We start from the raw sequence: 26,742 nt of genomic DNA on the forward strand, positions 1-26,742 counted from the left end.
AGGTTTGGTTGTCTAAAATTTAGATTCTGTCACTTCTGAACCTTCCACTGGGATTTTTTTTTGTACCACTGAACTGGAAGGTTCAGGAAGGTACATCACAGATTCATACATGAGCTAAAACTGCTTCAGAAAATGTAATGGGTCAAATAAGGCATCTACTGGTGTTGTAGATAGCATGCCATTGCATTGAACTGACTCTTTCATTAGCTGTGATTAGAAGGCCAAGATGTATTTTCAAATTTAATGAACACTCCGCCGTATGCTATCATTTGCTTTAAAAATTGAGATTTCATATTTATATTACAGAAAGCATTAATACAGTACATTAAGTATCATTTATTCTAAATACAAGTAGGGAAACTCCGGGGAAAGCATTTCCTGACAAGAAAATGAATTGCATGAACGCTGTTATGACAAAAACAAACCAAAAGCTTTTAAATCGATGTTTCTTTTTTAATTTTTTAGATCAGGGTTTTACATCAGAAATGCGCATAAACATGTAGATCATGACCACTCATCAAATACACTGACCTATTAAACTGCCTCATTTATCAGTTATCTAATTGCTTCAGAGAGGGATTGTGCATTCATTAATATGCTTTGGTTTTTCTCGTTGGAACTACAAGAAGCTGGTTTCCAAAGCAGACCTGAGAGCTGATAATTACAAAAAACCCCACTTAAACGATGTTAGACATGATCTGTGATCAGTAAGCAACACTTTGCACCTTTCAACATTGTTTGTTTTTACAAAATGGTTTCAGCACAGGAGTTGTGAAAGTGATCTTGCTTTTTCTTGCAAGATTCTTTCTCCATTTTAGGCAGTGGCCAGTCATCAGACGGGTAGAAGTTGTGCTGCTGCTGTCTGAAGTGGAAGCCAGACTCCTCGCAATCGGACTCCACACGGATGCTGACCCTGGGCACAGGCTGGTGTTGTGGGTGTTGCAGAGGAGGGCTGAGACTGAGTTCAGAGTCGGCACGTGAGGGGGGACAGGAGATCTTCAGGTGCAGAGTGATGCTGAGGAACAGTGGTGATGGAACACTTTTACTCTCCATGACTTTCACAGTTTCCAATTTTTCAATTTATTAGGAAATCAGACCTCAAACTGAACCAGCAGTCCTGCAACAAATCATCCTTCTGTTATGTATTTCATTATATTGTCTTTAAGGGTATCATTCATTTTATAATTTCTGGCTAAAACATATTTTTATTAGTACCAGAAAACAAAGCTTTAAATATATTTCTCTACAGTGGTTGGCAGTTACCCTCTGCAAAATGTAACCAAAGGTTTAACCACTGAGAGGCAGTGTTTAATAAGTTGGAGTGTTGAGGGTTTTCATGTGCTGTTGCTCTTTTCACTTTTGATATTTCTGTTTTGCTCCATGTCCTCAAGAGGCTTTGCTTTCCACAGGTCATAGCCACTGTGTCAACAACTGGTGATTACTCTGTGCCACAGCGGCTACATCCTGCCAGAAAACTTGAATGTGAGTGTTTTTGGCATAACCATCTGGTGTTTTGAAGCTGGAAACAAAGAGCAATGGGTAGATCTGACAGTGAAACTCAGGACTCAGGCTCATTAGCTGTCAACTTGAAACTGATCAAATCGGTCAATGAGTTTATGCTCGATAATTTTTCTGAGTCCAATATTGACCATAATTTATATAATAAACTTCATGTTTGATTGATTGACCTGAAACTTGCAATTGAGTTTTCAATTTCATAAAAAAAGAAATTAAGGAATTCCTAGTTATATATTACCCTCTCGCCCCTGCTTGTTCTCTACAAGAGGCCTGGGAGCTTGAGGGTCCTGCACAGTATCTTAGCTGTTCCTAGGACTGCGCTCTTCTGGACAGAGATCTCGGATGTTGTTCCTGGGATCTGCAGGAGCCACTCACACCTAGTGCTCCAATTACCACTGGGACCACTGTTACCTTCACCCTCCACATCTTCTCAAGCTCTGAGCCCTTGGTACTTCTTCAGCTTCTCGTGTTCCTTCTTCCTAATATTGCTTTCATTCGGTATCGCTACATCTATCACTACCTCCCATCTTTCTCTGGTTTTCTACCACTACTATGCCCGGTTGGTTAGCTATCACCATTTTATCTGTCTGTATATGGAAGTCCCACCAGATCTTAGCTTGGTCATTCTCGACCACCATAGGGGGCGCTTCCTATTTTGACCTTGGAACTTGTTTCTGTATATTATGCCAGCCACTTGGTTATGGTGTTGCCCTGCATGGCATGGTGTGCATGTGATAGACCCCAGGCTCTGTGGATCTTGTGCTCAGAGCTTGTTCCTGTGCTAGCATGGTTAGTGCCTCTGTGCTGTCTTTCAGTCCAGCCACTGGTAGGACTTCATGATGTCAGCCACTTCATTTATCTGCTGGTGGTACATGCCGTGCCTATCGTTCCACGATGGTATATATGTATATATATATATATATATATATATATATATATATATATATATATATAGATATATATACATATATATATACATATATATATACATATATATATATATATATATATATATATATTTGGAATGCCATTTAGGAAAATTTTAAATATATACATTATTTTTAAAGAGTCTGAATATATAGAATGAACAATGAATATATTGATTGAAACCTTTATAATATAAGATATATTACTAGTCAAATGTTTGGACACATTGTCATTTATTGTTTTTTCTTTATTTTCATGACTATTTACATTGTAGATTTTCACTGAAGGCGTCAAAACTGTGAATGAACAGATATGGAATTATGTAGTAAACAAAAGAAGTGTAAAATAACTCAAAACATCATGGCAAGAACCATTTAGCTAAGTAAAAAGAAAAGCCAGTCCATCGTAACTTTAAGAACTGAAGGACAGTCAGTCCAGAAAATTGCTAAAACTAAAAGGATCTAAAATATAAAAGATGTTTCGAGTTATTATTTTATTATTATGTTATGTTATTTTTATAGCTGTCGAAATTAACGCGTTAATTGCGATAATTAAATTTTGGAATTAATTACGTTAGAATATTTAACTATTTAGCGCAACACGCAGATAAGTCGCTCCCATAATTCCAGTTGATTTGTTTACCGCGCCACTGAAAATGGAGAAGCAGGAAGCGGATGGCCTTCTGGATGGGGAATTTAAATACAAGAAGAACATAGATGGGACAATAAACAAACGCGTTGTAATTTGCACTCACTGTAGTAAAGAGTTTCAATTTCACCGTTCAAATTCGACCTTAAAATACCACCTTAATGCCAAACACGCGTTTGTCGGGGCAGCAGCTTCACCCGGCCTGCGTCAGACCACTCTTAGTGAACGCAGGCCACTCGGTAAGTCTTCTTTGGACAAACTGACCGACAATATAGCCAAATGGATAGCAAAGGACTGCAGACCGCTAAGCATTGTGGAGGACAAGGGCTTTGCGGATGTTTTAAAGGTTGCATCTCAGGACGCGTCCTACAAACCCCCAACGAGAAGCACAATAACAATTCGAATCCACGAACTGTATGAAACGGAGAAAAAGAAAAAAGAAGAGGCTTTAGTTCACACAGAATGCGTGGCTCTGACAGGAGACCACTGGACATCATTGAGTAATGACAATTACCTGGGAGTTACTGCGCATTTAATCACTGAAGCCTGGGGTCTGACATCCTTTGCGCTGACTATAATGAAAACGGAAGAGCGGCACTTTGCGGAGGCTTGTGCAGAGCAGTTCCAGACTGTTGCTCGCAGGTGGAGAATTGAGGAGAAGGTGACAACAGTAGGCACGGACAGTGCGCGCAATATGATCGCCGCGGCTCGCATCATGCCATTCAATCACATGCCGTGTACCGCGCACATTCTACAGAGATGCATCACAGTGAGTCTCGCAGACAGTGGCTTTGTCACTGCGCTGGCCAAATGCCGCAAAATTGTTGGCCATTTTAAGCACAGCCCAGCAAACACAGCAGAGCTGAACGCAGAGCAGGTGTCACTGGGGCGCAAGCAGGAGCCGTTGGCCCAGGACGTGCCTACGCGCTGGAACTCCACGCTGGAGATGGTGAAGCGCTTGATCCGCAACCAAACTGCAGTAACCGCGACTCTGGATAAACAAAAGCATAAACTTGTCCTCCTGACGCCTCCAGAGTGGGACAAACTCCAGAGACTGGAGACACTTCTAGAGCCCTGCAGGTGAGCCTGTCATTGTGACCATAATTGTAGGTTTAGATTAAATGTATCAAACATACATCTTAAATCAGTTTTGTTATTATGAAAATGTCTTATTTAAAAAATAAATGAAATCAAATATTTTATTAATATTACCTAGTATTAAAAAGCTTTTTTTAATTTGCTGTCTTATCTGTGTGTGTGTGTGTGTGTGTGTGTGTGTGTGTGTGTGTGTGTGTGTGTGTGTGTGTATTCCACTGCAGATATGTGACTGAACTGCTGGGAGGAGAGGCCTACGTCTCCTGCTCTGTAGTTCTACCAGCCTTCTGCCACCTGCGCCGTGTCATGGAAGTAACTGATGAGGACCCTGCATATGTGGTGAGGTTTAAAGAGAAGTTTAAGGAAGACCTTGCTTCCCGCCAGGAACATACCAACTATGCATGGCTCCAGATCGCAACTGCACTGGACCCACGTTTTAAAGACCTACGCAGTGTTCCCAAGACTGACAGAGAAGCAGTGTGGACCACACTGGCAGGCATGCTGCATGAAGACTCTCCTAGAAGATCACACACTGCAGAAGAAGGTCCAGCCAAGAAGAGGCTGAGCCTGCTGCAGATGGACTCTGACTCTGAGTCAGAGGAGGAGGTACAGCAGGACAGAGCCATACAGCGCTACAGAGCAGAGCCCTGCACTGCCTTAGAGGACTGTCCCTTACAGTGGTGGGCAGCTCATGCAGGAGCCCACAGCCAGCTGGCCCGCCTTGCTCGCAGATACCTGGCCACTCCTGCCTCCACAGTGCCCTGTGAGAGGCTGTTCTCTGTAGCAGGGCACATTGTGAACAAGAAGAGGTCTGCTCTGCACTCAGAGAACGTGGACAAGTTGGTTTGTCTCAGCAACTGGCTGAAGGATGAGTAGACCAGAGGACCGTGTGTTTAGAGCTTGTTCTATGATTGAATGTGATTTAAACAATACTTTTCACTGTTGTTCATATTTTTTTGCACTAATCTACCTTACCCAAAAGGATGATTGGAGATTTTTTCTATTTTGCCTGTTGAATTAGGCCTATGTTCTGTGAACTTGAAGATGTATATGGATAAAACAATGTGCTAGATTTAAACGGGTGGAAAACATTCAGTAAAAATCCCTCACAATTATTTGAAGCCCTGTTCTGCTTGTACTGCTTGTACTCACAATTAATAATAAATAAAACAAACAAGTGTGTTAAAAACCACTATCTGTCCCGATTTTTACATATATATACACATATACACATATATTTCGAGTTGCGATTAATAAATTTTTAGGCTGTGATTAATTCGCTTCCAGCACAACACCCAGCCTACGTCAGACCACGCTGAGTGAACGCAGGCCACTCAGCGTGGTCTTAGCATTAAATAACACTAACAAGTGTGTAAAAATCCGCTATCTGTCCGTATGTTTGCACGCATTTTGGTCATATTTCGAGTGCGATTAATCATGATTAATAAATTTTTAGGCTGTGATTAATCTGATTAAAAATTTTAATCATTTGACAGCCCTAGTTATTTTAAAGAGTGCAATGGTGAAACTGGCTCACATGCGGACTGCTCCAGGAAAGGAAATCTAAGAGTCCTCTTTGCTTTTGAGGATGAATTCATCCAAGTCACCAGCCCCAGGAAATGGTGGCTATTTTGAAGAATCTAAAATATTAAACATGTTTTGAGTTATTTTACATTTTTTTGTTTACTGCATAATTCCATATGTGTTCAGGGAACGCAAAATGGGTTAACAATTTAAAGCTGTTCTGCAGCAATGGAGGTTGATCAAACTTTGAAATTTGGTGTTCCACTTTTCTGGAATACTTACAACTCTCTCTGTCTGCATAAAAGCAGTGTTGAAACACACTGTGGTACCGTACCCTCATGAGCATCAGTAGAACAGTATTCTACTTCAGAAAGTAGTGTGTTGCTACAAAAATTGCGAGAAAAAGGCCATAAACAATGGAAGCGAGACAGACCATCACTTAAACACTAACAGTTAAAAATGTAGGTCTTTCCTACAGAGAAATTGCAAAGAAAGTTAAGGTGTCAGTGAGTACAGTTTCCTTCACCATCAAAAGGCACTCAGGAACTGGGGCAAACTCAAACAGGAAGAGGTCTTGCAGACCCGAAGACATAACTGAATCAGAGGACAAGTTTCTGAGAGTTAACGGCTTGCCTGATAGGCAGCTCACATGACAACAGCTTCAAAGCACAGCTTAGTATTGGTTGTATTAAGCAAGTCTGTTTCAACTGTGAAGAGAAGACTTTGAGCTGCAGATTTGACAGGATGAGTGTTAGGGTCCCTGGGTCGTTGACCCAGTGTTTTGTGTTTTTTGGTTCTTTGATTTTGTTATTTCATTATATTCTAGCTTTGCTTTACGGGTTTTAGGATTATTCTTAGTTAAGGTTCTCTGGGTGGGGTTTGGTTAGAGTTTTAGTGTTCTGGTTTTCTGTCTGTGTTCCTTAGTTGCTGTCTCCCCTGTCTGCTGTATTCCCACGTCCAGTCAGTGTCTGTGTCTGCCCTGGTCCCATGTCTCTGTTCCCTTTGTTATAGTGCCTGCCTGTGAGTCTGTGTTATGTTTCCTGTTTTACTTTGAAAGTCCATGTCTGATGTTAATGTGTCTGGATTTGCTTCCCCTTGTCTCGTTAGGCCTGATTTGCCCCAGCTGTGTTTCCCTCCTGTTACCCATTCCCTGATTGCTCCCTCTGTGTATTTGAGCCCTGTGTTTCTTTGTGTCTGTGTCGTGATCTACCGTTTACCTAGCTGTGTGTTCTGTCAGTCCTCTGGTTTAAGTTTATTTTGATTTTTTCCAGTTATGTTATATTTTGAGTTTTACATTAAAGCTGTTTTGAGTTCACGACTGTCTCCGGAGTCTGCACCTTGGGTCCTATTCCTGTCTGCACACAGCCACACATAACAATGAGTTGCAGCAAGAAAGCCATTGCTAAGGCATGAATGATAATAATAATTTTATTTTTTAAAAAACAGGGAAAAAAAGCTTGTCTGTCTTTCTGTTCTTTCATTATAAAAGATGGATATAGCTATTGTGACATCCTCCATTGGTTTCTAAAGTCTAATAGTCTAAATGTCACTAACCCTCAAAACATCACTGCTGTTTTTTCGTTTAGTTTTTGTTGTTTATTTCTTACATTTGAATCCAAAGTTACAGTACAGCATGTTGCACATACTTTTTTCAAAAAAGATTTCAGTCGCAAAATTATATATATAAATACCAACTGTATAACTAATTTTCTGCTAACTTCTAATCAGCTGGATCTCGTAAATCCTCACAGATTCCTAAATGCTTCCTAAATGTTTATTGTGACAGCTGGGGGATCATGTTATTGGAGCTAAAATGGACCGTTTTTAACATATTTGAAATGGCTAACGACATCAGGCCAAGTGGACTGAGCTGTGTGGATGCATATTCAGTCAAAAGCTTCACTTCATCACAAAACTCTGAGAAAAGATTGCAGGACTGTTGTATCAGACTACTAGTTTGAGCTAAACGGAGTGTCATGTGCACATAAACAAGATGTATAACTGAACCTTTGAGTTGCATCTATTTAAAAATGTAATCGGTTTTGCATTAGTGAAGGTGAAGTGTGTGGTTTTTTTTTTTAAGTTACATTTTTTTATCCCAGACTTCAACATGATTCAGATACACCTGTTAAGATCATACTTAAAGGAAAAACATGTTAAGATGGAGGTCCATTCTCAAATTGGCTTCAAATGTTTGGGGTATTTACGGATTCAGATTAAAACATCCTAAATTGAATTTTTATAGCTATGGTTTGCAGGATTAAAGAAGAAATCTCACCACCAAGGATTATCAGTTTACTACATGGTATCTTGAAATAGTTTTTGTGGCCTTACAGGATCCTTGGAGTGATTTTGGAAAGAGACACAAACACAGTCTCTGGGGGTCACAATCCCCGATAAATGGCAGGATTGTACCAGAAGGTGTATCTGGCATAAAATCTGTGTAACATGATTGAAGCAGCGTGGGATAGTCTTGAGAATAGAACAAAAGGCAGAAAGGTCCAAAGAAGACCTTTGAATGTCCTTCAAGATGCCTTTAGAAGTTTTCTCTATGACACTTAACTAAATAACTGAAAGCTGCCTCGGTGGCTTTAATTTCCATTCATGTTTGCACATGTTTGAATAAAGCACTGCACCCCTTTCCCAGTTTTCTAACAAAATGTAAAGAAATGAGGGGTGGCTCGAGATTTTTCACATTACAGTAGATAGATTTTTTTTGGGGGGGGAATAAAGTCATAATGGTCATTTCTTCATCTTCTGGTCTTAATTAGTTTTGAAGAGTTTAAAATAATTTCAATGCACCATTGTACAACAAGTAACTTTAACTTATTTTGTTTTTGAAGACTGATTTCTTTTAAGTGTTATACAACTTTGGGAAAACTGGGCTAAAATTCAATGAAAATAGTAAAATAAAAAATAATAATAATTTTTGCAGTCACAAAGTTACGAACAGTATTTATAGCAGGAATCAGAACAAAGCTATAAAACAATTGTCACATAGTACCAATGGCTCCGATTTCACTCCTATTGGTATCAAAATGTCACAGTTGACAACACACGTTTTGCTTATAACTTCTTGCTGTTAACAAAATGACAAACTTACAGTAATGGAGATAGCTGTCAAATACCAAACATACAGATCTACATAGAAATAAAAATAATAATAATAACAATTAAAATAACAGTTTCATACACTGCACTATACAGTTTCTATGAAAGTGCACTGGATTACATCTCCATTATCTATATACTCCATTGTCTGTATACTCTATATCTTTCCAATACAGAGACATCACAAGCTTTCAAACATAAGCTCTACAAATAAAAATGTCTAAGTCTATGATCATCTAAATCATCACCCTACATACTAGGGATAGAAATACAATACAGAAGCTGATAATTCAATGAAATGTGTGTTTCTTATTTATAACTGTGTTTTGTGGTCTGGAAATAACAGTTTTGTCCCCAATGTTCCTGTCAGGTGAATATATCAGATCACTGTAGGGCACGTGCAATTTCAGCACACAGTACCTGTGGTCTAGCTCATTTTGATCAGATGTGACTGTTGAGTAAGGGTTCGTCTCCTGTAAGAAGCCACATGCACACATATGGACAGAGAACATATGCACAAAACAACACCAAACAAGCATACACAGGCATGTAAACACATAACATAAATACAAACACAGAAACACGAGAAATTATTAAGTACATTCACTGAAAACTGGCAGATACTGTGCATTACTTCAACAGTCAAAGTGAAATCTACAAAAGATCCAATGTCACAAACAAGATCGAATGCTGTTTGCACCTCATCTGTGTTAGTTAATAACACTGAATATTTACAACATAAATTATGCTGACACATAGGTAATAGAAATGATTAGTGTACTCACAATCTGAGGATAGGCTTTGGGTGGGAGAGTTATTTTGGGAAAGGTCTGACTTTGAGTGGGGCTTTGTGGTCTCCATGTGAATCTTCACTGGAGGGTTTGCAGAGCTGTCAGGCTAAGTGACAAAAAGAGGAAGCAGTTGGCATGCAGGAGAAATTAGAATCTTAAAGGATAAGACTTGATGTTTTTATTAGAGACCTTAAAACCCAGGTACACCAGCATACAGCAGCAAGCAGCAACCATCACTCCTGTTAACAAGTCATCTACCTTAAAGTGTCTCAGACCTATCACCTTAATGTCTGCAGTCACTAAATGCTTCGAGAGGCTGATCCTGCAACAAATAAAGGCCTCCCTCCCACAAAACCTAGACTGTCATCAGTTTGCCTACAGCACAAACAGATCGACAGAGAACGCCATTGCCACAGCCCTCGACACACAGAAATCTGCCACCTAGAGCAACCAGGAAACTATGTCAGAATTCTGTTGATAGAATACAGTTCAGTGGTTACTACCGTTATTATTCTTGGAATCCTGGTTGACAACCTGATTAACATCAGTTTACCTCCCTCCACCTGTGCCTGAATGAGGGACTCTCCACCCAAGACTGTCATCAGGCTGGGACCTGGCTGCTCCAGTCTGCATGCCAAGTATCCTTGGGCAAGGTACTAACCCCAAGCTGCTCTCCGATACATCCATTAAGTAGCCAAAAGGATGGTTCCACAGTGTGCGAACTCAACTTTAAAACATGGAGGAGGAAGTGTGATGGTCTGGAGCTGTTTTACTGGATCTAGGGTTGTTGAGGGGCACCCTGAACCAAAACAGCTACCACAGCATTCTGCAGCGTAATGCAATACCCTCTGGTATACGCCTAGTTGGACAACAAGATAATGACCCAAAACACAAGTCTAAGCTATGCCAGAACTGAACAGAACCGCAAAAAAAGAAGAAGATTGTAAGTTCACAAACATGGAGTGAACAGCACAGACTCCATACGTAAACCCCATTGAGTTGGTTTGGGATGAACTGGACAGTAGAGTGAAAGCAAAGCAACCTTCATGTGCCACACATGAAGGTTGCAAAAGGAACTTGTGCAACAGATATGTGTAGAACTTTCTGAAGAATATTTGATTTCTATTGTAGGAAGAATGCCACAGATGTGTTCAGCTGTTATATCTGGCAAAGGTGGCTACTACTACTGAGTCCAAAGTTTAGAATACATTTTGGTCTGATAATTTATTCCATCATTTCTTTTTTAAATCGCAATTGCTTATTTGTATTAAGCTTTCATTTCTGAGTGCAGTGAGATATTAAAGTACATAATATTCTGTAAAAAACAGGAAAAATTGGATGTTATATCCTTCAAGATTAGGTACTCTAGCAGCTTAGGAGCAGCCTAGGAGCTTGAGGGTCCTGTGCAGTATCTTTGATGTCCCTGGGACTGCGATCTTCTGGACAGGATGTTGTTCCTGGGATCTGATGGAGCGACTCACCTAGCCTGAGGGTCACTCCCCCGAGTGCTCCGATTACCACTGGGACCACTGTTACTTTCACCCTCCACATCTTCTTGAGCTCTTCTCTGAGCCCTTGGTACCTCTCCAGCCTCATGTTCCTTCTCCCTGCTGTTGCTGTCATTTGGTATCACTAAGTCTATCACTATGGCCATCTTCCTCTGCTGTCCACCACTGCTATGTCCGGTTGGTTAGCCATCACCATTTTGTCCGTCTGTATCTGGAAGTCCCACAGTATCTTAACTTGGTCATTCTCGACCACCCTAATGACCTCCCATGTCTACCTTGGGACTTCCAGGCCATACTCAGCTCAAATGTTTCTGTATATTATGCCAGCCACTTGGTCCTGGCCTTCCATGTATGCCCTGCCTACAAACATCTTGCGCCCTGCTGTTATGTCTCAGGGGCATCTTTACAGAACCTGCACCTAAGGTCTTGCCTTGCGTGATAGACCCCAGACTCTATGGAGCTTGTACTTAGAGCTTGTGCTATCATGATCGGTGTGTCTATGCTGTCTTTTGTCCAGCTTTGTCCAACCACTGGTAGGTTTTCTGGATGTCAGCCAGTTCCTCTATCTGTCGGTGGTACACACTGCGAAGGGGCCTCTCCTTCCATGATGGTTTCCTCTCTTGCTCCTCTTTCTTGGGTTTCTGCTGTCTGAGGCGGCAGACTGAGAACATGGTTAGTCAAGGCCATCTTCCTGAAATACTTGTGAATGTTCATTGTCTCATCCTGGACTGTGGTTCTGATATTCACTAGTCCCTGGCCTCCTTGCTTCCACTTAGTGTACAATCTCAGTATGCTGGACTTGAAACCCTCAATGCATGGTCAGGACCTTCCTGGTCTTGATGTCAGTGGCTTCCATCTCCTCCTTCCCAGCAGGGTACCTGATCAGGTCGTAGGTGTTGATAGCCCAGATCTTATTCTTACCATTCAGCTGACTCCTCAGATCTTGCCTGACCATCTGCAGGTACTTAGTGGTTGCAGCTTTCCTAGCAGCCTCTTCGTGGTTCCAATTTGCCTGTGGGAGACCCAGGTAGTTGTAGCTGTCCTCGATGTCTGCAATGTTGCCTTCTGGTAGTACAGTCGCCTCAGTTCTGACTACCTTCCCTCTCTTCTTTACCATCTGATTTCACTTCTCCAGTCTGACTGACTTTCTGACCTCTTTGCATCCTGGTGGTGTGGATCAGTGAATCGAAGTCACATTCACTCTGGGCATATAGCGTTTTGTCTTCCATGTAGATCACTGCTCCATTCCGTAGTTGGTACCTGTAGCCAGTCTTGTCAGTGATCTCACTGAGGGGGTTCCGGCCTATGCAGAACAGCAGTGGGGACAGAGTATGTCCTTGGTAGATCCCGCACTTGATGGTAACTTGTGCTATGGGATTGAAGTTTCCAAGGCCTGAGGTATGGCGAGCTTGCTGTACTTCTTAGGCACCTTTCTGCTACTCTGATAGTTAGCTAACTTCCCTCCATGGCCTTTGGTCTCCTTCTACTGCTCTTTGTGGCTGTTTATCTTGCAGCCAAGCACCTCACTGATCACTGCTGCTGTGGAGCAGATCAGCTGGTTAGTCTCAATATGGTCGTAGGAGGTATTGCCGAGCTTGAAGGATAGACTGCCCGCAGGGACAAGGGGGGGGGGGGGGGTTCTTTTGCACGCACGCACAATCCACATAATGTGGAGTAGTAGCCGGGGATAAAAGGATTTGACACCCAGCCTTATGTGTTAAAACGGTGTTGAAAATGGCCAAACTCCTAAAACAGAACTTTTCCTTATCTGCTAGTAAATAGATCAGTTTTATTGTTAATCAAAGCTAAATCAAAGCAATAAGTCTGATCAGTATCTTAGTAGAGAGATGTCTAATTATTGAACTGAATCTGGTGTCTAGATTTTGTGTGTGTAGACATGATCCATCATCAACTTTTTTATTCAAGTTTGAGTTTGAGAAGATAACCACTATGTCATCAACCCATCATTATATTTTTCATCAAGAACATAGTTTTAAATGTTGTGAGGGGTAAACACAGAATTATGATTCGTATGTGAATTTGCTGATAGTTAATTATGCACAATAATGATCAGAACACAATCAGTAAATATAAAGACAATTGAGTTTGCCTAAAGATGATTAATAGGAATAGAAAGTTAAAAAAAAAAAAAAAAAAAGGAAAATAATGAGTTTAGAGACAGGCGCAACTTGGGGCTTAGCTGAAAGCCTGTATAGAAATGGCCTTGAGAAATATGAGAGTGAGTCCGTGTGTGAGTAAATGAGAGCACACACAAGACACAACACTCTTAATGCCTGACTTATAAAGTGTTCTATTTAGTGAGAAAGGGGATTGTATTTATTCTATAGAGTAAACTGTGACTGACAAACACAGAGTTTTAAAGAGAAACATATTTGAATTAAAAGGGACTATGCTAAAGTGAATGTGCTAATGAAATCTTAACTGAAGCCTATTCACATGTGACTGAATGTTCAAATGTAATGAAATTTTCCATGTTAAAAGAGAGAAATAGAAAGAGGGAATAAGGTGGGGTTGAAGATCAGTGAATCTCATGTAAACATGCACTTAGTTGACTAGATATTAAGAGAGAGAGAGTGGGAGAGAGAGAGAGGTGGGGAGTGGGCACTTAATTGGGATGCCTGGAGGCAATCTGGGTCAGTCTCCAGCACTCTGCAAGATGAGTAGTTCGAAAGGTTGGATTCCATAAGTTAATTGTTGGAGATTCCAGCAGAGGCGCCAAGGTGTTAGGTGTTGGAAAACCAGGACACACTGATGAGAAATATATATGTATATGTATATATATGCATATATATATGGTGAACTTACAGAGGCACAGTGTTCCAACATTCAGAAGAAGGAACGGCTCTCATCGCTAGAGATTACATTTTTTAAATTCATGTTTTCATGTTGTAAATTCTTTTTGAATCTGCATGCTCCATCTGCCTGTTACTTTGCTGCTGAACACCTGAATTTCCCTAATGAGCGACAATAAAGGATATTTCTATTCTATTTGTATTCTAACTCGGCCATAATTGGATCTCAACTCCAGCCCACATCAGCTGATGGTTGAGCATATACCCTTCCACAGATTTTCAAATCTCAGATGGGGCCATTTCAGTTCCTTCAGCCGCAACAAGCTGCTTTGCAACCCACATCCACTCCTGCTCCTCCACTTCCTTTCATGTCTATTTTCATGGATGATCACTTTGGTCTGTGCTGGGTTTCTGACTGAACTGAAGAGTGTAGTTTATTAACTGTGTTGCACAATTCAGGAAAACATCTCCCCCACGCGTGAATAGCAGAGGCTTATGAGACAAGAATGTCAGTGTTTCAGTGAACTGGGCAAAGTTAATACTGCTGATAGTGACCAAGCTATAATTACTAATAAAAATTTGATCAATAACACCAAGCTTATCCTTTAAAGCCATCAGTGGGCATCACTTGTGCTTCTACACAGCTGTCAAGCAACCCTTTTAGTATGGACAAAGACTTGGATGAAGCATAAATACAAAGGGTACACATAAGCACACACGCTGTTTCTAAAGGTTGGAACAAAGTGGGAGAGGTGAAAGATGTACTGAAAAGATGATGGACAGACAGGAAGACTGTAGTAAGAGGGAATGAAGTGCCTTTCAGCAACACTGTGGGAGAGGAGAAACATACAGTATTAGTTAGAGAAAATAAACCCAGGATCGACACAACCACAGCAATGGAGTGACACACACTTAAATACACAGTTAATACTAAGAAAGACAGATCCACACTTGACAAATAGTGCATTTCCTCACCTCCTCATCACTCTCAGGCTCTGGTGCTTTCTTGTCTTTCTTCTTCTTCTTCTCATCTTCCTTCTTCTTCTTGTCTTTGTCTGGCAGGATATCATCCAGCCAGGCCAAATCATGTTGCGAGAACATCAAATCCAGCAGCTTCCGTACAACCATGAGGCCGAGAATCTACAAAACCAGGTAGATTAACATTATCTTGTCATTGTTGTAAATCGCCGCTATATAAATAATACATAATTGAAGAGAGTTGTACTACTACTAATACAATTATTATTACCATATCAGTGAATGAGGCCCAGTGGCTCAGTAGCAGACTTTCTGAAATAGAGGGGCCTGGGTTCGAGTCTGCTCTAGAACATTTCTTAATAAAGCAAGTTAACAAGTAAAAATGATACGCCTTGGAGAGATCCTTTTAAAGTTGGTTTTGATGTGACAAAAACCAACTTCTACAAGCAACATTACATTTTTCATTGTTTTGTACAATGTTTAATGGATTTATTTTCAGTGCTTAGTTGTATTTGGGAATCATTTGGAGAATATTTTACAAAACAGTGTTTTATCTTCAGGCTTTCATATGACAAAAGAAAGAAGAAAAAAAGGACGACTGATTAATTTTTTCCAGGGTCAATACAATTTGGCAATTTACTTGAGTAGAAAATATTAGATTGATAATGGACGAAATTGTTGGGTCTGTGTTTCCACAAGCCCCGCTAATTCTAGAGACTTATTCATCATGAAGAAAACAAGACAGTCGATCGATCGATTATTTGCGCAAGGGAGGCCTCGTCTGTGTCCACCATGAAAATGACCCCCAGATCTGACCTCCTCCTGCTACCTTTTATTGAGGGACAGTTCACACAAAACACGTCAGAACAAAGCCACGCCCCCTTGGTCCTAACTTCTGTAAGAATGTGTGTGTGTGTGTGTGTGTGTGTGTGTGTGTGTGTGTGTGTGTGTGTGTGTGTGTGTGTGTGTGTCAGACCTCCTGATGACCAAAGGGTCGTAAACCCAGGAAGCTTACATCAAAAGAAACAGATCTTTCAGATAGGATGTATCTACAATAAAACCTCCCCCAGCACAGAGTGGTTGGAGAGGTGGTCAGGATCAAAGGAATGGCTTTGATCCTACTGCTTAAACTACGACTTTACAAATTTAAGAAACACAATGGCAACATTCAACAATTAGACTTAACAGAAATTCTGACTGTGTGCAGCTTTTCAAGAGTGATGTTGGAATATAAGTATTATTTCAAAATGGATGAGCTGGAGGTTTTTCAAAATTTTTGGGACTATAAAGGTAGTCTGTTTACATTAAATAATTCTGAACTTTTATTTAGGAATGTGTCGATTTGAGCTGAATGTTTATATGGATCACTATTAAGTGAATAAATGTGTTTTAAAATCAAATCAATATCTCTGTCAGGTTTCCTGTCTACTCTTTGCCATATCAGAGTAGACAGAAAATCTGAAAAAAGAAATGAAAAGAAAAAACTACAAAGCTTTAGAGTAGAAAATAAGGCAGTTTTTCTAGCTGTCCTCTTCAAAATTTAACAAAAAGTTTCATCACTAGAAGCAGCATTTTAATGTTTTTGAATGTGTGATACTGTTTGAACAAGCACATAACAAATATGCTTGTCACATTTCCAGGGGTGATGGGAGGAAGCCAGTACAAAAAGAAACACTATGGCAACCAGTCTAGCTAAAGATGGAGAGTGGTGAATAAAACACGTAGTGAGTGAAAAAAGGTGACTAATGAGTGTTCATAAAGCTTTATTTGTACTTATGTGACAAAAGCATGAACTTTTCTCACTTCTGCATAGATACTTTATAGGAAAATGTCAAAGCTTTTGCTTCTTTGTAACCTGTTGATAACTTTAGTTATTTTGGAGGGTAAAACATGGAAATTTACAAAAGGTTCCAAACAGGACCAATAAAATAAGTCAATAGGACATTCTTAAAGGTCATTGAATATTATTTAAATCAAGCTAAAGTTATTAGCTGCATCATAACCGGAATGTAACCTTTTTTCAGTACAACTGTAATTCCTGCTTTCTGCTTTTTGAGTAAATGATGATAGAAAAGTGTCACGGCTGGCGGAGGGAGCCGTGTGGTGTGGAGGAAAAGGAGGACCCAAGATGCAGCAAACTGATGATACGAGTGATGTTTTATTTACAAAGGTGGTGGTGACAAAAACAGGCAACGAGGTATGAGTACTTTACAAACGGAAACCTAAACTGGGAGAAACTAAATAGCAAACCTGAGACCGTACAAAGGGGGTGCGGGGCAGAGGGACGCAGAGACAGGACACCATGGAACGCAGATGAATGCAGAGATACGCAGAAATACACAGATGAGTGCAGACGAGCCGACGAGGAGCACAGGCAGACACCAACTATAAATACACACACCAGGTAATGAGGAAATGGCACACAGGAGGGGACACAGCTGGAACTTAATGGGCATAACGAGACACAGACCTACAAAGTAAAACAGGAAATCTAGAACCCGAACCGGACACAAGGGGGGAGGACACAGAATAACTAGAACAGAGGGAAATAGTCACAAAACACAAAACGCTGGGTCAACGACCCAGGACCATGACAGTACCCCCCCTCCAAGGGCTGGCTCCAGACAGCCCAAAACAAAAACAGACGACCAACCCAGGGCGGGCGGCGGGGGCCCAGGACGGAGGGACCAACACCGAACAAAACAAGCTCCAGCGGACCGAGGGAATTGTCCAAAACAAAAACACACATGCTGGAGTACCAGGACAAAACACAGTTCAGGAGGCCGGCCCAGAGGCTCACAGCTCAGAAGTCCAGGACAGTTTATCTTCTGAGGCCGGCCACGTCGGCGACACAGCTCCGAAAGCCGACCGAGTGGAAGGCAGCGGTGGCGGAGCGGAGGCAGTTCAGGGGGCCGACCGTGCACACGGCAGCGGCGGCGACGAGGAAACCGTTCAGGCGGCCGACCGTGCGGACAGCAACGGCGGCGTCTAGGAGGTCGTCCATAGTGACGATGACGCTCCACCAGCGGCCTGGCAGATGACCGCCGATGTCGAGGCGGCAGTTTGGGACCCGAAGGTGGCGTGGCCGTCGCAGCACCAGACGAGACCGAAGCAGAGGCTGGACCAGACGAGGCAGCTGATGAGGATGCTGAAGCAGAGGCCGGACCAGGCGATGCTGACGAGGATGCTGGAGCCAGGCCAGGCGATGCTGAAGACACGAAGGCTGGAGCCGGACCAGGCGAGGATGAAGCAGAAGCAGAGGCTGGACCAGACGAGACTGAAGCAGAAGCAGAGGCTGAAGCCAGGCCAGGCGTGGGTGAAGCAGTGGCTGGACCAGGCGACGGCGTGGGTGAAGACACAGAGGCCGCAGCTGGCGAGGATGGAGACACAGAGGCTGCAGCTGGTGGCGATGATGGGTCTTGGGGCTGGACGGGCTCCTCGGGCCCCCCAGCTGACGAGACAGGAGGCTGGCTAGGTTCTCCTGAACCTCCAGCTGATGAGTCTTGAGGCTGGACGGGCTCCTCGGGCCCCCCAGCAGGCGAGACAGGAGGCTGGACGGGCTCCTCGGGCCCCCCAGCAGGCGAGACAGGAGGCTGGAAGGGCTCCTCGGGCCCCCCAGCAGGCGAGACAGGAGGCTGGACGGGCTCCTCGGGCCCCCCAGCAGGCGAAGCAGGAGGCTGGACGGGCTCCTCGGGCCCCCCAGCGAAAACAGTCTCTGGACCAGTGGGCACCGGGGCCCCTGGAACACACAGGTCAGAACCAGTAGGCGCACGGGCCTCTGGCAGGCACAGAACAGAGCCAGTAGGCGCACGGGCCTCTGGCAGGTACGGGTCAGAACCAGCAGGCGCACGGGCCTCTGGCAGGAACAGATCAGAACCAGCAGGCGCACGGGCCTCTGGCAAACACAAAGCAGACTGCAGCTGCACAGAGCATCGACTCAGCTCAGGCAGCGACAGCCGGATGCAGTCCTCAGCTGGCTTCTTAACCTCCAGGGGTCCAGAGTCAGCCGGGGGCTGGGACCCAGTCTCTGGGGAGGCCCTGGAGTGCGTCACAGTCTCTGGGCTGGCCAGCTGTTGCGGACTGACTACTGCGTTATGTGGTGTGTCTCTCTGCTTGACATGAACAGGTGAAAAACAGTGCTTTTCCGGTTGGATGGACTGGACTTGTAGTACAGGCGGAGCTGGTGAAGATGGTGGCTGAATAGGTGGCTGAGCTGGTAATAACGCTGATGAGTCTCTTGCCAACTGAGCTATTGACTGAGCCACGGATTGTAACAAGGTGTCTAATAGGTCTGGCTGTGACTGTAATGGAGGTGGAGATTGAGTGGCTAACTGAGGTAGCGGCTGCAGGGCAGCTAACCGAGCTACCGGCTGGGCAGCTGGCTCAACAAACACAGCCCCGGAATAAACAGTCATGCGAGCTGGCGAAACAGACGGAGTGTCTTTTCCACTCACCACAGCCGGCAGTTCCGAAGTCCCAACCTCCGGCTGTGGGGCGACGCGCCGATAGGGTTGCCAACTCCCTGAAAAATAAATAAGGGACACCTCGTGGCCAGGGCCGGGCAACCCAGTTGTCTTCACCCTTCCCAGTGTGGTAGCTCTTTTTTTGTGTGTGTGAAATTATTTTTTAACCATTTGACTTGAATTTGATTTAAGCAGATGCATATTCTTTGTGATATGACCATATGGGAAACAAATGATCATTTAGCCATTTATTTTTAGCTCAAAATGACAACATTAACACAGTAAAACAGGTCTCTTTCTTAAACAGAAGCCTGTCATGCTTAACTTTTGAGAATATAAGTAAATCTTTCTTTAAAAGAACTCTGTCCTGCTTAACTTAAAATTATATAAATTAATAGAAAGCAATAGAACGAAAAATATTCTTGTAACAGTGCACATATAGTGCATTTAGTACAATTGGCTTCAGTTGAGGTATTATTTCAGCTTTTCTAATGCTAATCAGCTGCTCCTGTTTGTAAACCCGCTTGTTCCCATGATTACGCACCTTAACTCATCATCATTATTCATCTATGTATTACTTTTATGTATTATTCATCTATTTGTTGTAATCATCCATCCTTGCAGTTGTTTATTACACAAAATAAATGATATTATCACACTTCTGGCCACATAGCGCTGATATTCACCGCACATGCCCATATTAACCTTAACCAGAGGGTTTAAACAACAAACCAGTGTTTACATACCATATCTGCTTCTGCCGTGGCCTGGTGGACAAAAAATTGGTTAAGGGTTCCCCGAGCTTTCACGCCCCTCATGTTCTTCTTGTGCCCACCACTAGAAGCATGCCTATGGAAAAAGTGCGCCGGCACACAGTGCAGTGCGCTTTATAGGTGTTATCGTGCACTTTCCCAGCCAGGTGTTTTCCTTTTCCCAGTCCTCCCTGTACTTTTGCAGCCTTTTTTCTTTTCTTTCTCTGAGGGGAACAAACATTGCTGCTCTAACGCTGGGCTTACACTGTGCGATTTTTGGCCCATTTTGAGCCGATTTTTGAGTCGTGCGACCGATTTGGTGATCGGCCCGATTTTGGCCTTCATCGTGCATCGTGTAGTATACGTGGGGTAACGAGAAGCGATTAACACCTCACGACCAGCTCCCGATCATCAATCGCTCGTGAGGGTGTCACCACAGCCGCTCACACTGCTCATGCGCAAACACGTAAACATCGGTGAAAAAGACGGCGCAGCACGGCTGTGCAGCGTGTGATCTGGACACAAGTGATGGAGGCACTTGTAGAACTTTGGAAAGCTCATCCGAGCCTTTTCGATGTGGCATCACAAAATTATCACGACCACAACAACCGTGAAAATAGTTGGATTTACACTGCTGCTCAATCACAGCTGCCTGATCATGTTTTTCATTAGCAATTTAGCAAAGTTGATGGTGGTGTGTCTGTGTGAGTGAAAGACAGAGAGAGCGAGCGACAGATTTTCTGTTATAACCTTCATGTTATGTTGGCACAGTGTGAGCACTCAGGTCGCATCAGAGCATCGGGCCGTATAGTGTGAGACCCTGCATCGTGACCTGCAAACTTCTAATCCCTGCGAGTCAATCGTGCAGTTTGAGCAAGAGCTGAATAACGTGACTGAAAAAAATCGCAGTGTCTGCCCAGCTTTAGGTGTACTGTCGTCCGAGACTTGCACCGCAGTGTCGGCGTTTGTTTCCCTGTTGGCCATGCTTGTTGTTGTGGTCATCTGTTGTCTTCCGGTATTTTCTCCGCAAGCGACCTTTCCTCGACCAATGAGATAATCTGAATTGTCATACTCGAATTGTCATAAGTGTGCTGTCAGCTCATTGGTCACAAAGCAGGAGAGGGGCTGGGAATTATGTTTTCAAACAAAGCGTTAATTCCATTAACATTTATAGACTACTTTTGATTCTCACTGTATTACGGGACAAAGTGCGTCCCTTATTAGCTCAATACGGGACGTGTACTTTTGTTTCTAAATACGGGACGATTCCGTTTTTTAAGGGACGGTTGGCAACCCTACGCGCCGACGGCGCGATCGTCGCTTCCTCCCGGGCAAAACCTCCGGCGGGCCGGGCAAAACCTCCGGCGGGCCGGGCAAAATCTTCACCGCCGGGCTGGGTTGGGAAGCGGTAGCGGCTGGAGGGTGGAGGTGAAGTTCGTTAAGGATGAAGTCCTGTGCGAGCGGGTGAAGAGAGTCGAGTAGCCAGCAGTGAGCAGACATCAGCTGCTGTAGCCTAGCTTCTACAGCGTGGTGAAGCTCTTCCTCCTCATGCTCCAGCCACAGGTTGACCAACCTGGAGACGCTGTCGATCACTTCCTCCCGAAACTCCTGGGACGGTGCGGATGCTGCTGGGTCCATGTTTGGTCGGCTCGTACTGTCACGGCTGGCGGAGGGAGCCGTGTGGTGTGGAGGAAAAGGAGGACCCAAGATGCAGCAAACTGATGATACGAGTGATGTTTTATTTACAAAGGTGGTGGTGACAAAAACAGGCAACGAGGTATGAGTACTTTACAAACGGAAACCTAAACTGGGAGAAACTAAATAGCAAACCTGAGACCGTACAAAGGGGGTGCGGGGCAGAGGGACGCAGAGACAGGACACCATGGAACGCAGATGAATGCAGAGATACGCAGAAATACACGGATGAGTGCAGACGAGCCGACGAGGAGCACAGGCAGACACCAACTATAAATACACACACCAGGTAATGAGGAAATGGCACACAGGAGGGGACACAGCTGGAACTTAATGGGCATAACGAGACACAGACCTACAAAGTAAAACAGGAAATCTAGAACCCGAACCGGACACAAGGGGGGAGGACACAGAATAACTAGAACAGAGGGAAATAGTCACAAAACACAAAACGCTGGGTCAACGACCCAGGACCATGACAGTAAAGCATCTGTTTTGACATATTTTTTCGTTCACGTCAGACGACGTGCCAGACAGTTTAATCCGTGTAGTTTTACATTTAGCCGGAATAATTTTTAGTTTAATAGCTATACAATGACCCTTCTTGGTAGTTTAGTTTGATAAATTGTTCCTGTAGCTCAGTAAGTATAGCAGATCATCTACTGATCGGAAGGCTGATGGTTCCATCCGTGGCTGTTCCAGTCTGAATCCCACATATCCTCGGACAAGATACAAACCCCAAGTTGCTCTTTGACGATTCCATCAGAGTATGAATGTGCGTGATTAGTAGATGGAAAGCATGTAAGCATAGAAGAAGTGCTTGTGTGAATGGGTGAATGAGGAGTTGTATACAGTGCTTTGAGTGTTCTGGGAGCATAGAATGATGCTATGTAAGAATCAGTTCATTTACCTAAACAGAAGAACACAGAACACCCTTACCATTACTGGGAAGATGATGGCCAGAAATGTAGACTTAAGGATCCAGAGAACAGCCAGACACACAATCTGGACTAGGGTGAAAAGGTGGACGCGTCTCATAGGGACATGACGCAGGAAGGAGAAGTCTGGCTGGTGTTTGGGCGGCATTAGATACAGCTTGATGCGCTCCCAGAACTGGAACAAAGAAATCGAGAAAATATTTTAAGGTATTCTTTTATTTAGTGTTTTAGAGATGAAGCAGAACATTGTGTCATCCAGGAAATTACCAGAAATGAAAAATTCCAATTATTCCATATATTCCATTCCTATATCTTCTAATGTTGCTGCCTAAGTTAAACTTGTATAATGTAAACAGAATTGGTCCTAGCAAGGAACCCTGTGGAACTCCACAATTAACCTCAGTGTGTAAAGAGGACTCTCCATTTACATGAACACATTGGAATCTATTACATTTCAATTTGCAGATTCTAATTTGATATGATTCAAACCGCTATCTTTAATGCCTACAACATGCTCTAATTGCTTTAATAAAATATTAAGGTCAACTGCATCGAACACTGTGCTGAGGTGTGGCAGGACAAGTAGAGATGATTCCACCATCAAAGGCCATCAGATCACTTCTAACCTTCACTAACACTGTTAATTTAATTTGATGAACTCCTAAACTTGACTGAAACTCTTTAAATAAACCATTACTCTGCAGTTGAAGATTTTTTCAGAGATTTGAGATTGACCTTTAATTAGCTTAGACATCTGTGTCAAGTGATAATGGCTTTTCAAGTAACGGTTTAATTACTGCCGTCTTTGAAGGCCTGTCGCACATAGCTGATTAATAGAGAACAGAGAACTAATAGAGTAAATTTAAATGTTATTAGGAAGTGATAAGAGAAATGAGGAATTTCAGAGAATACTGTTAAATATTCTATTTCTATGCCATATGTTCCACAGGGTTCAGTGCAAGGACTGCATATCATGTGCACATTATATATGCTTCCCCTAGGCAGTATCATTAGAAGGCATAACATACAATTTCACTGCTACACAGATGATACCATAGCATTGTCTATACATAAAGCCAGATGAAACACACCAAATGGTTAACCTGCAGAAATATCTTAAAAATATAAAGACTCATTGATGATGATCTAATTTTTTACTTCAAAATTCAGATAAAACTGAGGTAATTTTACTCAGCCCTAAAAATCTTAGAAACATACTGTATAACCAGATACTTAGTCTTGATGGATCCAATCCTATCCATTCTTTCTGTTTTCTCTCTAATATTGTAGGGTCTTTACCTTATAATATAAAGAACCTTGAAGCAACTCTTGTTGTGATTTGGTGCTATATAAATAAAACTGAATTGAGTTTAAGTGCTTTAATTGATCTGTCAATTATATTATATTATATGTTATTATAAACTCATTCATTTCCTTAAGCTTGTACAATCTGGCCCTCTGAGAAAAAACACATGGTGTTTGAAAATGAATATGTTTACACTGAAAAAGACTGGATTTTTGTTATTCCTGTTTTCTGCTTGTGTCTGATTTTTCATCTATGCACCATTTTCTTTTCATATATATTGGCATATAGATTATAGTTTCCATGAAGAAAAATATGGAGAAAAAAAAATATATATGTATTTTTTTGTAGTATACCTGGATGCCACTCAGTGAAGCCACTCCCATGTAGAGGAAGACTCCATAAAGGACAGGCATGGGGATGTACTGAATTGAACAGAACATACATTTTAAAATAAAACCAATATAAACTTTCTACTGACACCACATCAGTCTCATCTACGAACTTACCTGAAGTATAGGGGCAAGAAAGACTGAGAGTCCTGTTAGGACAAACACCAAAATGCCTGTCAACCTCTGCTCTCTGGAAGTGAAGAATCAAAAGCATAGCATAAAACTTTATTCTAGGTCCACACAAAAAGATGATTTAGGCAATCAGAAAACAAACAGACCTTAATCTGAAATAAGGACTCTCTTTTCTATGCAGTCTATCTTTAAGATCTCAAAAGTGAAGTAAGCATTTTCACTTTTCACCATCTTAAGCCTTCCTTACGCCAGCAGGGGACACTCCTCTGGTTCCAAAAATACGTTTTATAGAATTTATTCCCCCCACTTTGTCCCCCAATTGATATATTACCAGCCTATGAGCATGCAACGGTTCAGAACACCAAGCTGATGATGGTATGATGGTTAGCTTTTTTTTTCTGGGGGGGGGGGGGGGGGTCCCACCTGACTCCAAGGAACTGTGGTTGCTCTCCAGGGGCACTAGATTCACTCTCCATCTTCAGTGAGTCGATATGAGCAATGGAGATGACAGTGGCTGCTACATACCATGGCATGCCCATGAAAGAACACACAGCCATCAGCACACCTACCCAGAACAGGTCCAAGTGGTAGCCACAGCTTTTCTGAAATTGGGTGCAATAACGGGAAATTACCCAGAAGATCCACTCCCCATGTAATCCTGAACTGTGTAAACAGTTCAAAAATTACCAAAAACACAAAAAATACATTTGCTTTAAATTTGAGTATCACAAAGCATCATGGCACTTTCATTGCTTTAGTATAGTAATGTATTGAAGCAGTAGTGCAGTACTGTTACAATTCAAGTTACAATTGTTCAAGTTGTAAACATGGTATTTTTTCTTCTCATTACCTTTCCCAGATAATATCTATAACTACAGGGAGTGCAGAATTATTAGGCAAATGAGTATTTTGTCCACATCATCCTCTTCATGCATGTTGTCTTACTCCAAGCTGTATAGGGTCGAAAGCCTACTATCAATTAAGCATATTAGGTGATGTGCATCTCTGTAATGAGAAGGGGTGTGGTCTAATGACATCAACACCCTATATCAAGTGTGCATAATTATTAGGCAACGTCCTTTCCTTTGGCAAAATGGGTCAAAAGAAGGACTTGACAGGCTCAGAAAAGTCAAAAATAGTGAGATATCTTGCAGAGGGATGCAGCAGTCTCAAAATTGCAAAGCTTCTGAAGCGTGATCATCAAACAATCAAGCGTTTCATTCAAAATAGTCAACAGGGTCGCAAGAAGCGTGTGGAAAAACCAAGGTGCAAAATAACTGCCCATGAACTGAGAAAAGTCAAGCGTGCAGCTGCCAAGATGCCACTTGCCACCAGTTTGGCCATATTTCAGAGCTGCAACATCACTGGAGTGCCCAAAAGCACAAGGTGTGCAATACTCAGAGACATGGCCAAGGTAAGAAAGGCTGAAAGACGACCACCACTGAACAAGACACACAAGCTGAAACGTCAAGACTGGGCCAAGAAATATCTCAAGACTGGTTTTTCTAAGGTTTTATGGACTGATGAAATGAGAGTGAGTCTTGATGGGCCAGATGGATGGGCCCGTGGCTGGATTGGTAAAGGGCAGAGAGCTCCAGTCCGACTCAGATGCCAGCAAGGTGGAGGTGGAGTACTGGTTTGGGCTGGTATCATCAAAGATGAGCTTGTGGGGCCTTTTCGGGTTGAGGATGGAGTCAAGCTCAACTCCCAGTCCTACTGCCAGTTTCTGGAAGACACCTTCTTCAAGCAGTGGTACAGGAAGAAGTCTGCATCCTTCAAGAAAAACATGATTTTCATGCAGGACAATGCTCCATCACACGCGTCCAAGTACTCCACAGCGTGGCTGGCAAGAAAGGGTATAAAAGAAGAAAAACTAATGACATGGCCTCCTTGTTCACCTGATCTGAACCCCATTGAGAACCTGTGGTCCATCATCAAATGTGAGATTTACAAGGAGGGAAAACAGTACACCTCTCTGAACAGTGTCTGGGAGGCTGTGGTTGCTGCTGCACGCAATGTTGATGGTGAACAGATCAAAACACTGACAGAATCCATGGATGGCAGGCTTTTGAGTGTCCTTGCAAAGAAAGGTGGCTATATTGGTCGCTGATTTGTTTTTGTTTTGTTTTTGAATGTCAGAAACGTATATTTGTG

General features: G+C 42.6%; 3 protein-coding genes across 3 annotated transcripts in view; 1 reads left to right on the top strand and 2 right to left on the bottom strand.

Annotated features, from left to right (window-relative positions):
- Positions 1–443: 443 nt before the first annotated feature.
- The window catches only part of slc4a5b (solute carrier family 4 member 5b), a 70,551-nt gene continuing 44,252 nt past the window's right edge, over positions 444–26,742 (bottom strand). Inside the window, exons 21-27 of the mRNA XM_085464684.1 lie at positions 25,012–25,190; positions 24,574–24,646; positions 24,421–24,489; positions 22,763–22,936; positions 14,911–15,075; positions 9,244–9,296; positions 444–1,015 (exon numbers count right to left, since the gene is read on the bottom strand). Of these exons, the coding sequence (XP_085320810.1) occupies positions 745–1,015; positions 9,244–9,296; positions 14,911–15,075; positions 22,763–22,936; positions 24,421–24,489; positions 24,574–24,646; positions 25,012–25,190 (984 nt within the window). The 3' untranslated portion in view covers positions 444–744. The remainder of the gene's footprint in view (positions 1,016–9,243; positions 9,297–14,910; positions 15,076–22,762; positions 22,937–24,420; positions 24,490–24,573; positions 24,647–25,011; positions 25,191–26,742) is intronic.
- On the top strand, positions 3,036–5,081 carry LOC146706510 (E3 SUMO-protein ligase ZBED1-like). Its single transcript, XM_085465263.1, has 2 exons — positions 3,036–4,173; positions 4,413–5,081. The coding sequence occupies exons 1-2, from the start codon at positions 3,101–3,103 to the stop codon at positions 5,062–5,064; spliced, it is 1,725 nt and encodes a 574-aa protein (XP_085321389.1). The 5' UTR covers positions 3,036–3,100; the 3' UTR covers positions 5,065–5,081.
- On the bottom strand, positions 17,269–22,299 carry LOC146706511 (uncharacterized). The gene is made up of 4 exons (XM_085464683.1): positions 21,436–22,299; positions 19,368–19,435; positions 18,768–19,109; positions 17,269–18,689 (listed from the first exon to the last, which is right to left on the bottom strand). The coding sequence occupies exons 1-4, from the start codon at positions 21,764–21,766 to the stop codon at positions 17,466–17,468; spliced, it is 1,965 nt and encodes a 654-aa protein (XP_085320809.1). The 5' UTR covers positions 21,767–22,299; the 3' UTR covers positions 17,269–17,465.

The sequence above is a fragment of the Copadichromis virginalis genome, linkage group LG7 (genome assembly GCF_057382275.1).
Source record: "Copadichromis virginalis isolate Kocher_CV1m ecotype Utaka linkage group LG7, C_Virginalis_male_GT1.1, whole genome shotgun sequence".
Taxonomy (NCBI): domain Eukaryota; kingdom Metazoa; phylum Chordata; class Actinopteri; order Cichliformes; family Cichlidae; genus Copadichromis; species Copadichromis virginalis.